This window comes from Chiloscyllium plagiosum, chromosome 30, assembly GCF_004010195.1.
Source record: "Chiloscyllium plagiosum isolate BGI_BamShark_2017 chromosome 30, ASM401019v2, whole genome shotgun sequence".
Lineage (NCBI taxonomy): Eukaryota > Metazoa > Chordata > Chondrichthyes > Orectolobiformes > Hemiscylliidae > Chiloscyllium > Chiloscyllium plagiosum.
The window spans coordinates 38,550,348-38,568,946 of NC_057739.1; the positions used below are offsets into that span (position 1 = coordinate 38,550,348).

Below are 18,599 nucleotides of genomic sequence, written 5' to 3' on the forward strand. Positions count from 1 at the left end.
TGAATTTGCTCCCTGATTCCCATTGACTCCAGTTTAGCGAGGGCATTTTAATGTCATACTTGGTCAAATGGACTTTGATGTCAAGGGCTGTCATTGTCACCCTACCTCTGGGATTCAGATCTTTTGTCCAAGGTTGAACCAAGGTTGTAATGAGGTCAAGAGGTGAGTGACCTAGGCAGAACTCAAACTGGGCTTCACTGAGGAGGTTATTACAACGTAGGTGCTGCTCAATAGCACTGTTGATGACACTTTCATCATTTTGCTGATAATCTGATACTAATGGGATATTAATTGACTGGGTTAGATCTGCCTTGCTTTTTGTGTACAGGACATACCTAGGCAATTTTCCACATTGTCAGGTAGATACCAATATTGTAACTGAACTGGAAAGCATGCTAGTAATTATTTTTGAAATTGCAATTACTCTTGTTTTATAATTTAGGCAACTGAATAAGTGAACAGCAGGATTCCATTAAGCCACATGAGATTGTCCAGTTCATGGTTTCATTTGGTGATAATAGTTATGACATATTGGTTGAGGGGTGAACATCAGCCACCATTTTGAAGCGATTTTCCCACTTGTGTATGAATTGTTCTTTCAGAGGTGCTACAATTGATCTCAATCCCCCTGTACTACAGAGAGAAAATTACACCAGCCACACTTGACCCCAGTGATTAGCCCTATGCTGGAAAATGTAAGTGAGAGTATCTGTCGGATAAGGCCGTGTTTGCATGGGATTTGGTCCCATGACTCCACACTCAGTACCTTAAAACAGAGAATGCTGGAGGGACTCAGCAGGTTTGACAGTATCTGTGGAGAGAGAAAAAGAGTTAATGTTTCAAGTCAAGTATGATTCTTTCCATGAAATGGCTATTTTATTCTGCCAATGCCTGTGAAACATCATGCTATATAATTGAATACCTGGTAAAGATGAAAGGAGAAAATTGGTGGGGGGGTGAGGTGCTGGTTGCACATTGGAATGTAGGTATTGCAAAAAGGGATATAAGTAGAGTTTTTATTCATTCATGGGATATGGGTGTCACTGGCTGAACCAGCATTTATTGCCCATCCCTAATTGCCCAGAAGGCAGTTAAGTGTTAACCAGATTGTTTTGGGTCTGGAGTCACATGTAGGCTCAGACCAGGTAAGGATGACAGATTTCCTTCCCTAGAGAACATTAATAAACCAGATGAGTACTCACTGACAATTGGAGATGGTTAACATTAAACTCTTATTTCCAGATTATTGTTGAATTCAAATTCTCCATCTGCCATGATGGGATTCAAGAATGTTCCCTGGATCTCTGGAATAATAGTCTGGTAATAATACCACTTGCCCACCACCTACTCAATAGATGCAGCAATTATACTGTAAGGACCCCTGTGCTTGAAGTTTAATTGGTGTTAAGTTTTGCCAACAGTACTTTTTTTAACTGTCAGTCATTTAATTATGGACATTACTATTCAAAATATCAACTCAATAGCTCAGGGTGGTAATGAGGGGTGGGAAAGAGACATGGTAGTGAGGGGCAGTAATGAGAGGTGGGAATGAGGCATGCTATTGAGGGACAGGAATGAGGGGTGGGAATGAGGCGTGGTAGTGAGGGACAGGAATGAGGGGTGGGAATGAGGTGTGGTACTGAGTAGTAGTAATGAGGGGTGGGAATGAGGCGTGGTAGTGAGGGGCAGTAATGAGAGGTGGGAATGAGGCATGGTAGTGAGGGGCAGTAATGAGGAGTGGGAATGAGGCGTGGTAGGGAGGGGCAGTAATGATGGTTGGGAATGAGGTGTGGTAGTGAGGGGCAGTAATGGCATTGCTTGCACTGGAATGTAGAGCAGAGAGGTTGATTGAATCGATTGAGAGCTGTAGGGACTTGGCAGCTTCATAGTGCCACGAATGTGACAACTTGACGCTACTGTTTTCCCCTGAGTTCATAGAATATTACAGTGCAATACAGGCCCTTTGGCCCTCGATGCTGCGCCAACCTGTGAAACCAATCTAAAGCCCATCTAACTTACGCTATTCCATTACCATCCATATATTTATCCAATGACCATTTAAATGCCTTCATATTGGCAGATCCACTACTGTTGCAGGTAGAGCATTCCACGCTCTCCGTTTTCATAAGAAGGACACAAAAGACTTTTGTTTGTCCAATCAGAAAAGCAGAATATTCTTTGAAGTGTAAGGATTTGCTTTAGTTAAACAGGGAGTGCATTAAGAAGAGAACTAGCCAAATACAGAATTACGAGAAAGTGTGGACTGCAGATGCTGGAGATCAGAGTCAAGAGCGTGGTGCTGAAAAGTTCATCAGATCAGGCAGTATCTGAGGAGCAGGAGAATCGACGTTTCGGGCATAAGCCATTCATAACACAGAATTATCCCTGTTTGTCAGCCCACACTGTCCTGTCTCAGCTTTCAGAATGTTGCTGGTGAATTACAGGAGCTAAACTATCAGAGTTGGGCGGATGAATCATTTTGCTTAGAAATCTCTGGTGACAGTAAAATTCAAAATCTAGGCTTTTCCTTTTAATAAACCATCACTAATTCTCCCATGTCACCAATCAAAGTGAGTTCTAGGCTTCCAATGCAGAGCAAAATATTTGAGTCTAATTTAAGATGATGTAACGGGGGCTGCATAATGACTGTTAGTGAAGCATTGATCTGTGTGAGTCACATAGTCCAAAGGCTGCCAGGGTCTATTTCTCTTCAAAATATTTTGTAATTCAACCGGTTCTGCTGCATCTCTGGAGCAGATGGAGTTTGAACCCAGGCCTCCTGGCTCAGAGTAGGGGCACTACCACTGCACCACAAGAACTCTCTATTTCTGTTCGAATTTTATTGAAGACACTTGAAGCAACTAAATCATTTATATATGTAAGCTAATGCTGTTATTGTGATAATTTAATTTTTTTGTCCAAAATAGTTATTCTGTTACCTTTTTTCTGAAGTTACTAATTTAAAACAAAATTTCAAACATATTTGGGGTGATTTTATTGGTTCCCAAACACTGCTCACTCGGTTATTGTATTTAATTTTATTATTTTATTTTCATTGTATTTAATCCTAACACTGTGGTGGAGGCAAATTTCTTCATTTCAAACGGGAATTGGATAGCACCAGAAAGGAAACCATTTGTAAGACAACCGGAAAGGAAAGAGTGAGTAGGACTGGATAAATTACTCCTGCAGAGACTGGTCTGGACTCAAAGGGTTTCTGCACTGGAACCATTGTAAGTAAAGTCAACAAAGTCCCAGACTATTAGGGCAGCATGGTGGCTCAGAGTGATTAGCACTGCTGCCTCACAATGGCAGGAACTTGGGTTTGATTCTACCCTTGGGTGACTGTCTGTGTGGGGCTTGCACATTCTCCACATGGATGTAGGTTTGCTCGCTGAACTGGAAGGTTCACTTTTAGACATTTCATCACTATACTAGGTAACATCTTCAGTGAGCCTCCGGATGAAGCACTGCTGGTGTTTCCTGCTTTCTATTCCTTTGTTTGGGTTTCCTTGGGTTGGTGATGTCATTTCCCATGATGGCATCATTTCCTATAGTGGTTTCATTTCCTGTTCTTTTTCTCAGGGGTTGGTAAATGGGTCCAAGCCAATGTGTTTGTTGATAGAGTTCCAGTTGGAATGCTATGCTTCTAGGAATTCTCGTGTATGTCTCTGTTTGGCTTGTCCTAGGAAGGATGTGTTGTCCCAGTCGAAGTGGTATCCTTCCTTATCTGTATGTGAGGATACTAGTGAGAGAGGGTCATGTTGTTTTGTGGCTAATTGATGTTCATGTATCCTGCTGGCTAGTTTTCTGCCTGTTTGTCCAATGTAGTGTTTGTTACAGTTCTTGCAGGGTATTTTGTAAATAACATTAGTTTGTGTGGGGTTTCCTCTGGGTGCTTTGATTTCCTCCCACCGTTCAAAGATGTACAGATTAAATGGAGTGACCATGCTAAATGCAGGCTTACAGGGTGGATCTGGATGGGATGCTCTTTGGAGGGTCAGTGCAGACCCGCTGGGCCAAATGGCCTCTTTCTGCACTCTTTCCCATGATTCTATAATGGGGTTGTTCTCTCATTAGAGGGAGACAATGTTAAGTTTAAACTGAGGGTCACCACACCTCAGACATAGGGTGAGGTTGACAAGGCAAGACTTTCATGGTGGCTTCAGTCAGTACAGGAATTAAACATCACTCTTTATCACAAATCAGACCTCCAGCCACCCAAGCGGTAATTCTCTGATATTTGGATGAGTGTTTAAGACCAGAAGAAAACTGGGAAAAGTAGGCCATTTGGCCCCTCAAGCCATTCAATAGGATCATAGTTGATACAAATATTCCACACATTCACTTTCCTGCCCTTTCCCCAAAACCCTTGATTCTCCAACTGATCAAGAATCTATCACAGCCTTAAATATACACAAGGGCTCTGCCTCAACACCTTGTTGTTAACTTTTTGTATATCTTTAGTAGATTGTTGATTGGTACTTTGGATACATTCCTTCTCTATACATCTGTGAATAGTTTCATTTTTTTTCAAGTTACTTAAGGGAACTGGAAGAAAATGCAAAACAGAAATTGATGGGAAAAGTATGACAGTTGAAATTTGACAGATAAAATGTATCATACATTTTTGTCTCTAGCAGTGGATTTCTGTGGTGTTACAGTAAGCTAGGGGATTTTCTGTTTACTTTTACAGATCATTATAGCATAAAATTAGTTGAAACTAAAGTAAGTTAAAGCTAAAATTAGTTGACTCTAAATTTAGTCTTCCAGTAAACACCCTGACTTTGTAAAGGCTAATTAAGAAGGAAGGTATGCATTTTCTGGCATCAGCTATTCTGGAAATTTTACAATCCCAAATGCAATTTTTTCTGTGACACTGAAACTTCCATAAGTGTGTGTTACCTGATGGACACATAGAGTCATACAGCACGGAACCAGACCCTTTGGCCCAACCAGTCCATGCCGAACATAATCCCAAACTAAACTAGTCCCACTTGCCTGCTCCTGGCCCATATCCCTCCAAACCATCCCTATTCATGTACCTGTCCAAAATGTCTTGTTTTTAATATAATTTTATTGAAAAAATAATTTTTTTAAATATTACAACAAATACAAACAGTACAAAGAAAGAACACAAAAAATCCAACCTGCCCTCATATACAAATGTATAAATATATATAGAAAAATATATAATAAAAAAACCCATCTAACTACTTAACTAAATAAATAATAACCAACAACAAGCTAATAGATAGTAATAACTCAGCCAAACATGACACTCATACATTCGCAGTTCCTCCTCTTTGGATATTGGACTCATAAAACACATTTGTTACAGTTATTTAAAAGCCCTTGTTAGTGTGGCAGATAAATCTGTGTCCAGGTATTTCAAAAATGGCTGCCATGTCTAATAGAAATTCTCAGTTTTGTGGTGTACCATACTTGTGAGAAAATCCAAGGGGACATGCTCCATAACAATCTTCCGCCCCAACCCGAAAGGTCCAGGGGTTTTCAGATATCCAATCTAGCAAAATATTCTTTTTTGCACAGAAAGTGAGGATGTTGAAAAGTTTTTTGTTGTGCGCATCTGCAGGGAACACACTAGGCAGGCCAAGAAGAAGAGAGATCAGGTCATTCTCCATCTTTACACCCAAAATCCCCTTCATTGCACCCACCACAGCACTCCAGTATGTCCAAAATGTCTTTTAATTGTACCCCATATCCACCACTTCCTCGGAAGTTCAGTCCTCCCTCTGTGTAAAAACATTGCCCCTCATGTCTTCTTTAAATCTCTCTCCTCTCACCTTAAAAATGTGACCCTGGTCGTGAAATCCCCCATCCTAGGGAAAAGACACTTACAATTAACTCTATCTATTCCCTTCATTATTTTATAAACTTCTATCAGATCGCCTCCCAACATCCTACTCTCCTGTGAAAAAAGTCCCAGCCTATCAAGCTTTCTTTATAAATCATACTTTCCATAACAGCAACATCCTAGTAAATCTCTTCTGAACCCTCTCAAGCTTAATCACATCCTTCCTCTAACTGGGTGATCAGTACTGGACACAGTGCTCCAGAAGAGGCCTCACCAATGTCCCATACAATCTCAACATAATGTCCCAACTCCGATACTCAAAGGACTGAGCAAGGAAGGCAATTGTGCTAATCAGCTTTTTAACCACCCTGTCTATATGTGACACAAACATCAAAGAATTATGTACCTGAACCCTTAGGTCGCTCTGTTATATAGCACTACCCAAGCTTCTAACATTAATTGTCTAAGCCCTACCCTTGTTTGTTGTACCAAAATGCAATTATCCTAATGCTTATAGATAGATACAGGAAGGGCATCAGCAAAGATGATGAAGATTTGATATATGGCTCTAAGCTACTTGAAATTTATTTGACTCATCACATCTGTTGAGTGGATTACTAACTGATAATTCATTTTCAGTATTCATGCACTGTAACCTGTAACTACAATGACAACTTGTGATTGTATTTCTTCTTTCTGCTTATTACCACCAGACTTGTGTAGTGTTTCTTTTTGCTAAATCAAATGTCTCTTCATCTATTCAGGGTGCGCTTGAATTTCTTTGAACTCTTAGAGAGTTGGTTTGACAAAGCCATGAATAATGCCAAGGATATTACTGTGATCAAGAAGAAAGAGCTTAAAGCGGAGTTGGAGCTGCAAATGCACCTGCATGAGCCCAGAGGAAAACGCATTAAGATGGATGTATTCAATGTCAGAGCTGGTAAAGTACCAGTGCTGTGTCTGAAGTACCTGTACATACAAACTGAAAGGGTCCAGTTAGTCATTGCCATCCCTATGTCTCAGTTGGTGAATGTGCCACTATATTTTGTTGTGCATATATACCTGCAAGAACCTTGATTTGATTACAATCAGAGTTACAGTGAGAATGTTATAATAAGTAGCAAAGTGGCTGAAGTTGGAGGAGAAAATAAAAGGCAAAGGATTTGTTTGTGATGTACGGTCACTAATACTAGAACATCATTGACAATATGTGTTGAGATCTGGGTTGATCTAAGATCCCAGCCACTGTCGATAACATGTCAAGGAAAGCAGCCAGTATTTGTGAAGAGACAAAAAAACTGCAGATGCTGGTATCCAAGTAGATGGGCAGGAGGCTGGAAGAACACAGCAAGCCAGCCATCATCAGGAGGTGCAGAAATCAACATTTCGGGTATACCCCTCCTTCGGGACTGGTGGTGTGTGTGTGTGTGTATGTGTGTGTGTGTGTGTGTGTGGTGTGTGTGTGTGTGTGTGTGGTGTGTGTGTGTGTGTGTGTGTGTAAGTGGGATAGGTTCCTAATTGCTTGAGCCTTTCCAGGTCGCCAATATGTGCCATTTTCTGGGTGTCCAGACTCTTCCGCCATTGTTACAGCAGGTGAATGAGGGAACCCCTGTTATGTTCCACTTTATCCTTCTTACCATTGACCTTGTCTTACAGTGGAACTGCGCCTGCACAGAGAGAAAGTCGAACGTCACTGTAAAGGAGTGGATGAAGTTTTGACAAAACTGAAGAAGGATTTCAAAGCAGTTCAATCAGAGCACTGCAACTTCATTGTGGAGTTCCGTAACAACATTCACAACTTGGAGGAGATCTTTAAAACTGCAAATAAATCTGAAAGGTGAATCATCTTTAGAAGGTGCATGTAAAGAGCTCCTCTCTGTTATGCGAACTTGCACCGACCTGAGTCAGGATTTTCCCCATGGCTTGGGGGTCCCTAAACAACGCTGGGGTTATTTGGGCAACACTGGAGGGCAACAGTCTCATGGGAGTATGTTCCCCCAAATTAATCAATTATTAACTAGACATTTTATTTGCTGACCAATTTAGAACAATGGGAAAGCTGTTGGAATTTAGGCAAAAGTGAGGACTGCAGATGCTAGAGATCAGAGTCTAGATTAGAGTGGTGCTGGAAAAGCACAGCAGGTCGGGCAGCATCCGAGGAGCAGGAAAATCGACATTTCGGGCAAAAGCCCTTCAGCAGGAATTCATTCATTCCTGATGAAGGGCTTTTGCCTGAAACGTCGACTCTCCTGCTCCTCGGATGCTGCCTGACCTGCTGTGCTTTTCCAGCACCACACTAAGCACTGGGAATCTGTCAAGTAATGATTTACATTTTAATTTTTTTTCTGAGCTTGTTTCAGAACACTAAACTGCATTTGTTTCCAATTTACCTTCAAGTACATCTGTCAATGAAGCTCCTGTGATGGTCCTAGATAGGAAATTCTAGAATCTTAACTGAGCCATAATTTAGGAACAGCAATACTTGTTCAAATCAGGATGTTGTGAGACTTGTAGGATGATGATGTTCCCAGGGCAGACACAAGGGTCACAGCACTGTTCTTCTGCTTAGTTTATTACTTTATAAATTAAGATGAGTCACTGGTGTAGTGATAATGTTACTAATCCAGAGGTACCAAAGTAATGTTCTGGTGACAAAGGTTCAAATCTCATCATAGCAGCTTCTGCAATTTTAATTCAATAAATTAAGAAAACCTGGAATTAGAATCTAGTGTCAGTAATAGTGATCATGAGCCTGTCAAGAATTAGTAGGAAATCCCTTTATGGCTCACTAATGTCCTTTTTGAAAGAAAATCTGTCATCCTTTTTTTGGTCTGACCTCCATGTGATTCCAGATTGTAACAAGCTTATGAGCTTCTGAGATTGTCTAGCAAGTCACTCAGTTCAAGGGCAGTTAGGAATGAGCAACAAATGCTGTCTTGTCAGTGATGCCCACATCCCATGAAAAATTTTAAAAGTATTCCTCTGTCTTGCTTTATCCTAGGCTAATAAATTTACTAAAGTCCCTTCACAACAGGCAGGAAAAATACATGGATTCTGTCAATACGTTACTTCGCGAATTTCAGAATATGCTGGACAAAACTCTAGGAAAATTGCAGGATGACAATGCGCAGTTTATCGCATCATTCAGGTACTGTAAAATGTTTGAACTTGTGCTTTATTAAGGACTCCAAACTGCAGAAGTGACCATTTAATATTTTTAATCAGGAAAGAGGTTGAAAGCTGAATACTAGAGTGCATAAGTTTAAATGTAGGGTTCCAAGGGTAACCAAGTTGTAGAACAAAGCTTCTCAGGAGAGTCTTTGAAATATCCAATATTAAGGGGTAAATGGGCAATTAGAAAATTATTAAGTGATGCTATTAGAAGTGGGCAGGTGGATAAATCTATCAAAAGAAACTGAGCTGTTAAGTTGTTTTCCTGATTGTAAAAAAAATCTGTTTTGTTGTGTGATGCTTTGTCTTTTAGGTTATTTGCAAATGGTGGTAACTATACACCGAAAGAAATTGAGGAGTACAATGAGAGAATCGAGGTGATAGCCAGTGGCATTGCCAATACAGAAGGGATAATTATGGTTGATTTAGAAATCATGGAGGCCATGTCCTTAGAGCAGGTACATAAAATGTTTGTTTTTATGTATTTAAAATGAAAGCTGCCTGCAAATGTGGATTACAGTAAACTCACTCATTAGTTTCTGAGGTTTTTGTACAGAGCTTACCAAAATCTAGGTCCTAGTGGGATTGCGAACTGAAATGTTGGGGCTGGGAGCTCCGAGGCAGCAATGGCTGTCAAAGAGCTCCAACCAAATGTCAACACCTTTAAGACTACTTTAAACCCTGGCATTTTCTTAAGGTGGGCATGGGCTATCATTGAGGCCTGATTCCTGTTCCAAAAATTCCCAGTGAATAGGTTTCAAGCCATACCAGACTCAACATGTTAACTCTGTTTCTATCCCCATCAATGCTGCTAGCCATGCTGAGTTTCTCTGTGTTTGCTTCAGATTTCCAGCATCTGCAATATTGTGCTTTTAACCATTATTTTTATTTAGTGCATGCAAATCCTCAGAGTCAAGTAACGGTCTCCTCATCTGCTGCATTTAAGGTGACTAGTACACTAAGTAGTCTATAGAGGATACACTCCTCAGCATTGTTTGTGTCTCTCTTCATGTGTGTAAGGATCCTAGCGATGTCATATGTTTTAAGCACTTAACAGAGGCAGGGACATATATGAGGGGGAAAATACAACAGGGAAGATAAGTGGGAGCAGGTGGCTCTGATAGTTGCCAATGGTTTGGCATTGAGGACATGAATGGAGTGCTGCAAGATGTTTAATGACCTCCCGTTTGTTGTCAGTGAGTGAATGCCTGTAAAGTGTTGGCAGGACAGACCCTTCTTGCAGCTGCATGCATTGTCAGCCATAATACTTCGACAGGCATTAAGTGAAACAGTGAAGATCAAGATGACTCAGTGAATGTTAAATCAGCATTTAGTGCTGACTAACATCATGAGCTGCCTGCTCTGCAGACTTCCTGGTACACTCACGAAATATCCAAGCTATGGCCCCTCTGTTACATTGCTAACAATATAGGAAAGTCCTAGCAATACTACCACATGCCTCATATACTTCTCCGGCAATGTTTATTGTGAAAATGGCTTGAAAATTGAGTGGTCTCCTTCTGCTGAGATCTATCTTCATACCCTTGAAAGCACCTTTTTTTTTCAATTCATTCACAGGATACAGGCATCATTGCCTGGATCAGCATTTATTGCCCAGCCCTAGTTGCCTTCAAGGAGGTAGTGGTGAGCTGCCTTCTTCAATCACTAAGTCCATTGTCAACTTTGTCATCTCTGTTGCCTTTGCTCCTTTTTTTAATGCTGTAATGTAAGAGGAACTATAACTATAATCCCCGTGACTGGAAGCACATTATGTGTTCAGAAACCATTCGAAAGTACAAAATACTTTCAAATGTCTGCCAGCAGTCCCTGAAGGTGTAAGCAACTTCTCACAGTTTATCCAACACCCAAACACTTCCACTAACCCAGGGACAACATGTAGATAGTCAAAAATAATCCCCGTGCAGGTTGGATACTGGTGCCTTTAACAGCTCTAATTGAGAATTCCCCCTCACATAGCTGAATATATGGTCAGCTATGCTAGTTTGAGAGGGCATTAACTGGAGCAGCAAGGACCACAATGGCTGTTCTTTTGTCAAATCGACATTGACTAGCATCATGATCTGTCCATTCTGCATGCTTTAGGTGTACACTTGAAGTGCCTGGGCTTTATCCCTCCACAATGTGGCATTTGGCAAATGCCTGTCAAATGCTAATCAAGCATTGTAAATAAAAAGAAAAACTGCAAATACCAGAAATGCACAGCAGACTTGTTAGCATCTGAATTGAATTGAATTGAATTTATTGTCATGTGTACCGAGGCACTGTGAAAAGCTTTGTCTTGCGAGCAATACAGGCAGATCACATAGTTGAGTAGCACAGATAAGTAAATAATAGGTAAACAGCGGCAAAAACAAAAGCACAGGGACAGGCAAATGTGAAGAGTTTGTGAGTTCATTCAGTATTCTAACAAAAGTAGGATAGAAACTGTTTCTAAACCAGCTGGTGCGTGTGTTCAGGCTTCTGTACCTTCTCCCCGATGGTAGAGGTTGTAGAAAAACATTGCCAGGGTGGGATGGATCTTTGAGAATGCTGGTGGCCTTTCCTCGACAGTGGGCCTGGAAGATGGATTCTGTAGATGGGAGGTTGGTCTTTGTGATTGTCTGGGCTGAGTTCACCACTCTCTGTAACCATCTCCGATCTTGAATGGTACAGTTGCCATACCAGGTAGTAATACATCCTGACAGAATGCTCTCGATGGCGCACCTATAAAAGTTGGCAAGGGTATTTGCCATCATGCCAAATCTCCTCAGCTGCCTGAGGAAGAAGAGACATTGTTGGGCCTTTGTAACCAGTGCGTCCACATGAAGAGTCCAAGAAAGCTTGTTGTGGATGACCACTTCCAGGAGCTTGACACTCTCCACTCATCCCACTTCTGTGCTGTTAATGTGGAGGGGAGTATGAGTAACATCCTGCTGAAAGTCAATAATGAGTTCCTTGGTTTTGCCAGCATTGAGAGCTAGGTTGTTCTCAGTGCATCATTTTTCCAGGTCTTCCACCTCCCGTCTGTAGTCTGTTTCGTCACCATCTGAGATTCGACCGAAAGGTGGAGCCTTCAACCAGTATGTCTGCATGTGTCCTTTTAAACTTATAGCTGCAGACAGTTTTATTTTATCGTTATGCACCCTGCAGATTGTAATTATTCTTGTAAAGAGTCTTAGGAATCATGAATCACAGTGTGATATTGAATATGTAACTTCTGCTCATTCTTTCAAAAAGTCTACTGCAGTGATCAAAGAGGTAGAAGACAAATATACACGTTACACATTGGATTTGATCTTCATTGAGAAAATTAAACGATTTCTGACTAACACTCAGACAAAAATTAAAACTGAGGTAAGGGGAGTTTTTCTGAGTCATTCCAATTTAAGAGCGAATGTTGTGAAAGTTTAAATAGTCTTTCTGCACCAACAAAGTAGGAAAATAATCTATCAACAGCTTCTCTGCTTGTTGAATGAACAATACAGCCTAGAGCAGCCCTGGTGTAATCTTTGGTTTGTGCTGAGTTAATGAATCTCAGCTTATGGTAGCTTTGGAGATGCTAAACCTCTCCTGGGGCGAGAAAGAGAAAACTAACGTTTCCTGTTCCTAACAGGTCTCCTACTAGTTGGTGCACTTTTGGATATCTGGTAAGGACCAGTGAGTTTGATGAAATCCATAAACCTCGTATTTTAGATAGCTTTCACAATTTTGCTCGGAAATCCTTAACACAAGGAAGCCCTCTTGCTAAATTTACATGCCATTAATACAAAAGGGGAATTTTCACTCTTCCCAGTGCTGCATTCCTCTCTTTGTCCTCAGTGATCTCCCATTTGAGGAGCACTGAATCTTCTTTCCCCCAATGGAGGAGGCCGCAGTCTTGTGTAAATACTGATTGGGATCCCTACAAGGATTAAAGGACCCAGGAAGCATTAAGACCGCCACCTGAAATGAAAAGGCACCACAGCGTTTCTGCTAGGCTTGGAAAAGCTGGTGAGAGAGTCAAAGAAGCCCTCCACATAAGAAAAAGGTTGGCATTTTGGGATCCAGAGGTCAGTCTGGGTCCCAGAGGGAGATTTACAAACACCCCTGTCTGAGAATTCTTCACCCTGCCGCTCATAGCAGGGCCCCCTCCCAAAGCCAACTTCCCCACCACTCATTCAAAAGCCACTGGTCTGTCAAGGATAGATCTTTAACTGGAGCAGCCATTCTTCTTCCTCACCTCTTTTGCCCCCATCAAATGCATGATTTGGTAAGAGCACTTGCATGAAGCTTGGGAGTTAAAATATCCCTGGCCTGAAGCTTTGGTTTGCTCAGGAATTACACTTCACAGTCATCTTTCTCTGTCCATCCCAAAAGGTGCTCTGGTTAAAATTGTGCCAATAATGACCAAAATAAGTTTTCTTCTGAAGACTGAAAAATGCTATCCAATATTTTCTGATTTAACAATGATATATAGCATTGAAAATGCAACTCGTGACTGCTTTCAGTTTATTCTTTGAAATGATAATATGAGTCACTTGTCTGCCCATTCTGTGTTAATCAGCATAAGTATATTGTATCCATGGTAAGGGGGTCCACAGTTTACAAACACTCATGTTTACGAATGCAATACCATACAGTGGTGTAATTTTAAATATCCAACATACAAACATTTCCTGTATTTTCTTACAAGCAGCTGTTTTACATTGTCCTGCATTATGTTCTGAATTGAGTACAAATCAGTTTGTGAACAGACTCAGGGACAGAGCCTGTTCACAACCCAAGGACTGCCTGTAGTTACATAGATTTCAGAAACTCAGTCCACAGAGATCTACTAACTGTAGGTTTCGGGATTAGAGTCATTGGCAACAGTTTACGTACAGGATATGCACACTAAATGTTTATATCGATAGTTTCAAACATTAAATGTTGAGATAAACACATGACCAAACATTGTGACAATGAGTTGGAGAGTGAGTGATTTCAAATAGCATATACAGTGGATATAATATGGTTAACATACTACAAATTTGCTTATAGCATGGAGTCCCATGACCCCCAAGAAAGGTAAACTTTTCTTTAGTTAAAAATAGGAGATTAAAAATAGGAGAAAATAAGTATTTTTTATAATTAATAGCAGTCAGGTAATGAGCTAGTTTTAGTATTGTGTTCAATGGTGACGTGTTAAGCTCAGAGATTAGAATACTCAACCTGCATTTCGCACGACTTTCCAGTTCTTGGCAATAAAAGAAAATGTGTCAGGAGTACAGAATCATATAGTTTATCCTGCAGACCTTTATGCAATTTATGAGAATAATCTTATTTCTAATATGACATGACCATGTTGCAGGTGGCCCTCAGCAACAGCCATACGCAGAATATAGCTTCCCATCTTCAACAGTTTGAAATAAAAATAGATGCATGTGCCCGACCCAATCTGGATAAAGAAGTGAGTTGAATTTCTACTGCAATTAGCTCTTCTTTTGCAAAGTTTTACTCTGTATTTACAAATCAATCTGTGATTTTACCTTTGCTGTTGTACTATTTTTAACCCCTATTTATCACCATCAATGCCTAAATTCTCCCAGACCATCTGCAGTAATATATTATTCTCTACTGATTGAAACTTAAATCCCTACTTGAACTTCCCACTGCAGTTTTACACTTTGTGCATTTTGATAATGATTGCAGGAGACAACCCAAAGGTCAGTGGTCTCACTAATGGTTGGATAGCCTTGGTTATGGCAATCCTTGCCTGGTAGAGGCAATGGGAGGTCTCTTGCTGGCTCTGTAAATAGCTGATGAGACCCCCTACCTCCACAACAAGGCTTCACCTGATCATTTTTATTAGCATTCTAAAGCAGAGACAGCAAAAATAGACCTCGTTTGGAGAGATTTCAGTTACTGTTGGTAATATAGTTGATACTCCCTCTCCAGGTTGTGTTGCCTAAGGAACTGTATCACTTCTCCAAGATTATCCAGGACCTTGTGGAAAAGAGGGCTCTTTATCTCAACTGTTTGGTGGTAAGCATGAACTGTATTGGTGTGTCTGTTTTGCAGGAAACATTGCCTGATAAACACATTTGGTAAATTATAAGGCTTGAATGGTAACGAAACTGAGAACAGAAAAGCCCTGGGTTTAATCTTCAGCATGTGCTATTTGGTTTTAAACTTATGAAATGAGACTGAAGACATGACTTAGCTTTTGCAAGTAGCACCTGTAAAACTATTTATTTTGTTACTGAATTACAAGTTATTTTGTTCTTAATGTTTGGAATAGTTTTCATGCATCCTGATTGCTGCATTCTATATTTCCTTTCATGAACCTCTTCCAATTATTTGTTTTCTAACCTTCTCACCAGAACATTGCTGCCTGCTGAATTGACACTTGTAGATCTTCCGCCTTGGAACACTTCAACCCCAGGGCATCAATGTGGACATCACCAGTTTCCTCATTTTCCGTTCCCCCACGTTACCCTAGTTCCAACCTGCCAGCTCAGCACCATCCTCATGACCGGTCCTACCTGCCAATCTTCCTTCCCACCTATCGGCTCCGTCCTCCTCTCTGACCTATCACCTTCATCTCCACCTCCATCCATCTATTGTACTCTTAGCTACCTTCTCCCTAACCCCAACCCCCTCCCATTTATCTCTCCACCCCAGAGGCTCCCTGCCTCATTCCTGACGAAGGGCTTTTGCCCGAAGTGTCGATTTTCCTGCTTCTCGGATGCTGCCTGACCTGCTGTGCTTTTCCAGCACCACTCTTATCTTGCCTCTGATCTCCAGCATCTGCAGTCCTTACTTTTGCCTACTTGTAGATCCCCTATCAATTTAATCAACGATCCATCGAGAACTACCTTGTAGGAAATACCACTTCACCTTCAACATCAGCATCATCTCTTGACATGCTCCCATGTGTACAGAGAACATGAAGAATTTAATAAAATGAACTGGCCATGGGATTTCCTGTGAAGTCAGTCTACTATTGAACAGATACACAGTCCATGTAACCCAACCATTGTGCCAGGCCCAAGTCTTTACCCTTGTATTGACACTTAGTAATAGCATTCAAGTAAAGGTGTAGTAACTCATTGTAATTTCAGTACCGAGCACCTTTAATACACCATTTCTACCAACCCCCAAAAGCCAAGATCCTCTTCAGGAGTGGTATCTCCTATCGCGGAGTGGCACGGTGACTCAGTGGTTAGCATTGCTGCCTCACAGCACCAGAGTCCCAGGTTCGATTCCAGCCTCGGGCAACTGTCTGTGTGGAGTTTGCACATTCTCCCCGTGTCTGTGTGGGTTTCCTCCGGGTGCTCCGGTTTCCTCCCACAGTCCAAAGATGTGCAGGTCAGGTGAATTGGCCATGCTAAATTGCCCATTGTGTTAGGTGCGTTAGTTAGAGGGGAATGGGTCTGGGTGGGTTACTCCTCGGAGGGTCGGTGTGGACTTGTTGGGCCGAAAGGCCTGTTTCCACATTGTAGGGATTCTAATCTAATCAAGCTCATCAAAGGTAAACAGCAACTGGTGGCATCACTTTGTGCCATATTTTTCACTTTGATCCTCGCCCTGCAATATTAATAGGGCAAGTTCAGAACCAATGGTATGTGATTCATATTCACAATTTTGTTTGGGATAGAAAAATGACTTTAATGCAGTGAGCATAGCCTTCATCAATGCTAATCAATCAAAACACTTGAATAAAAAATAATTGTCAATCGTTAACTATTTGAACAACTAGGTTTCTTATATTTGTCTTCATCCTAGGATCCAGTTGTAACAGAAGATCCCCTCCAAGGGCCAGTTGCCACAGCCGCTCATGTTGAGTTTCAGACACGGGAGACTAAAATAAATGAGAATCTGCTGCTGCCCACCAGAAAGGGAAAAGTCTCCACTGAAGATGTGGCTGTTGCTGTTGTCAAAGAATTATTACAGTTAAGTGAAATTGGGTTCATGCTTTCACTGGCATAAGCAGGAAACTGATTGCAGCATAGAATTTCAGAAATGTGCACCCTACCAATTCTCAATTGGGTTAAAGTTCCCTGACCCACAAAACTAATGCTAATTAGTAGTGTACTTCCTGATTCTTTAGGTTACATTCCACAACCCAGCAGTGAAAAGGGGAATGTAGGCAATGCCAAGTGTAAAAGGGAGAATGGCATACACAGGTCACTCTACTGATGTACAAATGACATAATCTGCCTTTTATCTATCTTGAATATTTTTCATCTCTTACATAACATGAATACAGTTATTCAATCTTGTATTCGGTATGTTTTGAGGTGTCTACCAAAGTCATTCAATCTTTGACACCATCCATACATTTATCATGGGCAACTGGATAATAATCAAAAAGGGAGCTTTGGCTATTTCCCCTTCCCTATCCCAGGAACACTGGACCAGAATCTTTTGAATGTCTTTGGCTTTGGAAATTGTACAAGAAGATAGGGTGATTGCCAATGTAACGTCTTTGCTCAAAAAACTAGAAAGGAAAAAGCAATAGACCAGTCAGACCAACATTGGTAACCTTCTACACATTATCACACGAAACCAAGCCATGGATGTTTGGAAACGTATGTTGATTAAGGACAGCTGATGTAGATTTGTAGGTGACAAAGTGTTTCTGATAGAGTCAAAAAGGCGTAGAGATATACAGCACGGAAACAGACCCTTCAGTCCAACTCATCCATGCCGACCAGATGTCCTGTATAGGTCTAGTCCCATTTGCCAGCATTTGGCCCATGTCCCTCTAAATCTTCGTATTCATATACTCATCCAGATGCCTTTTAAATGTTGTAATTGTACCAGTCTCCACTACTTCCTCTGGCACCCGATTCCAGACGTGCACCATCCTCTTCATGAATAAGTTGCTCCTTAGGTCCCTTTTATTTCTTTCCCCTCTCACCTTAAACCTATGCCCTCTAGTTTTGGACTTCGCCACCTTAGAGAAAAGGCCTTGCCTGTTAACACTATCCATGCCCCTCATGATTTTATAAACCTCTATAAGGTCAGCCCTTAGTCTCCACACTCCAAGGAAAACAGCCCCAGCCTATTCAGCCTTTCCCTATAGCTCAAACCCTCCAACCCTGGCAACATCCTCGAACATCTTTTCTGAACCCTTTCAAGTTTCACAACATGGCAGGGAGACCAGAATTGCAAGCAATACTCCAAAGATGGCTAAACCAATGTCCTGTACAGCTGCAACATGACCTTCCAACTCCTATATTCAATGCACTGACTAATAAAGGCAAACATACTAAACGCTTTCTTTACTATCCTATCTGCCTACGACTCCACTTTCAAGGAACAATGAACCTGCACTCCAAGGTCTCTTTGTTCAGCAACACTCCACAGGATCTTACCATTAAGTGTATAAATCCTGCCCTGATTTGCCTTTCCAAAATGCAGCACCCATATTTATCTAAATTAATCTCCATCTGCCACTCTTCGGCCCATTGGCCCACCTGATCAAGATCCCGTTATAGCTGGAAATGTGTTGCTGGAAAAGCGCAACAGGTCAGACAGCATCCAGGGAACAGGAGAATCGACGTTTCGGGCATAAGCCCTTCTTCAGGGCTTATGCCCGAAACGTCGATTCTCCTGTTCCTTGGATGCTGTCTGACCTGCTGCG

At 41.3% G+C, this 18,599-nt stretch overlaps 1 protein-coding gene across 2 annotated transcripts in view; it reads left to right on the top strand.

Moving 5' to 3' along the window:
* The window catches only part of LOC122564934 (coiled-coil domain-containing protein 180-like), a 106,032-nt gene that overhangs the window by 62,557 nt on the left and 24,876 nt on the right, over nt 1-18,599 (top strand). For both annotated transcript variants that reach the window (XM_043720426.1, XM_043720427.1), the window contains exons 14-21: nt 6,583-6,758; nt 7,475-7,655; nt 8,820-8,966; nt 9,303-9,447; nt 12,227-12,343; nt 14,319-14,417; nt 14,906-14,992; nt 16,736-16,902. In XM_043720426.1, the coding sequence (XP_043576361.1) occupies nt 6,583-6,758; nt 7,475-7,655; nt 8,820-8,966; nt 9,303-9,447; nt 12,227-12,343; nt 14,319-14,417; nt 14,906-14,992; nt 16,736-16,902 (1,119 nt within the window). The remainder of the gene's footprint in view (nt 1-6,582; nt 6,759-7,474; nt 7,656-8,819; nt 8,967-9,302; nt 9,448-12,226; nt 12,344-14,318; nt 14,418-14,905; nt 14,993-16,735; nt 16,903-18,599) is intronic.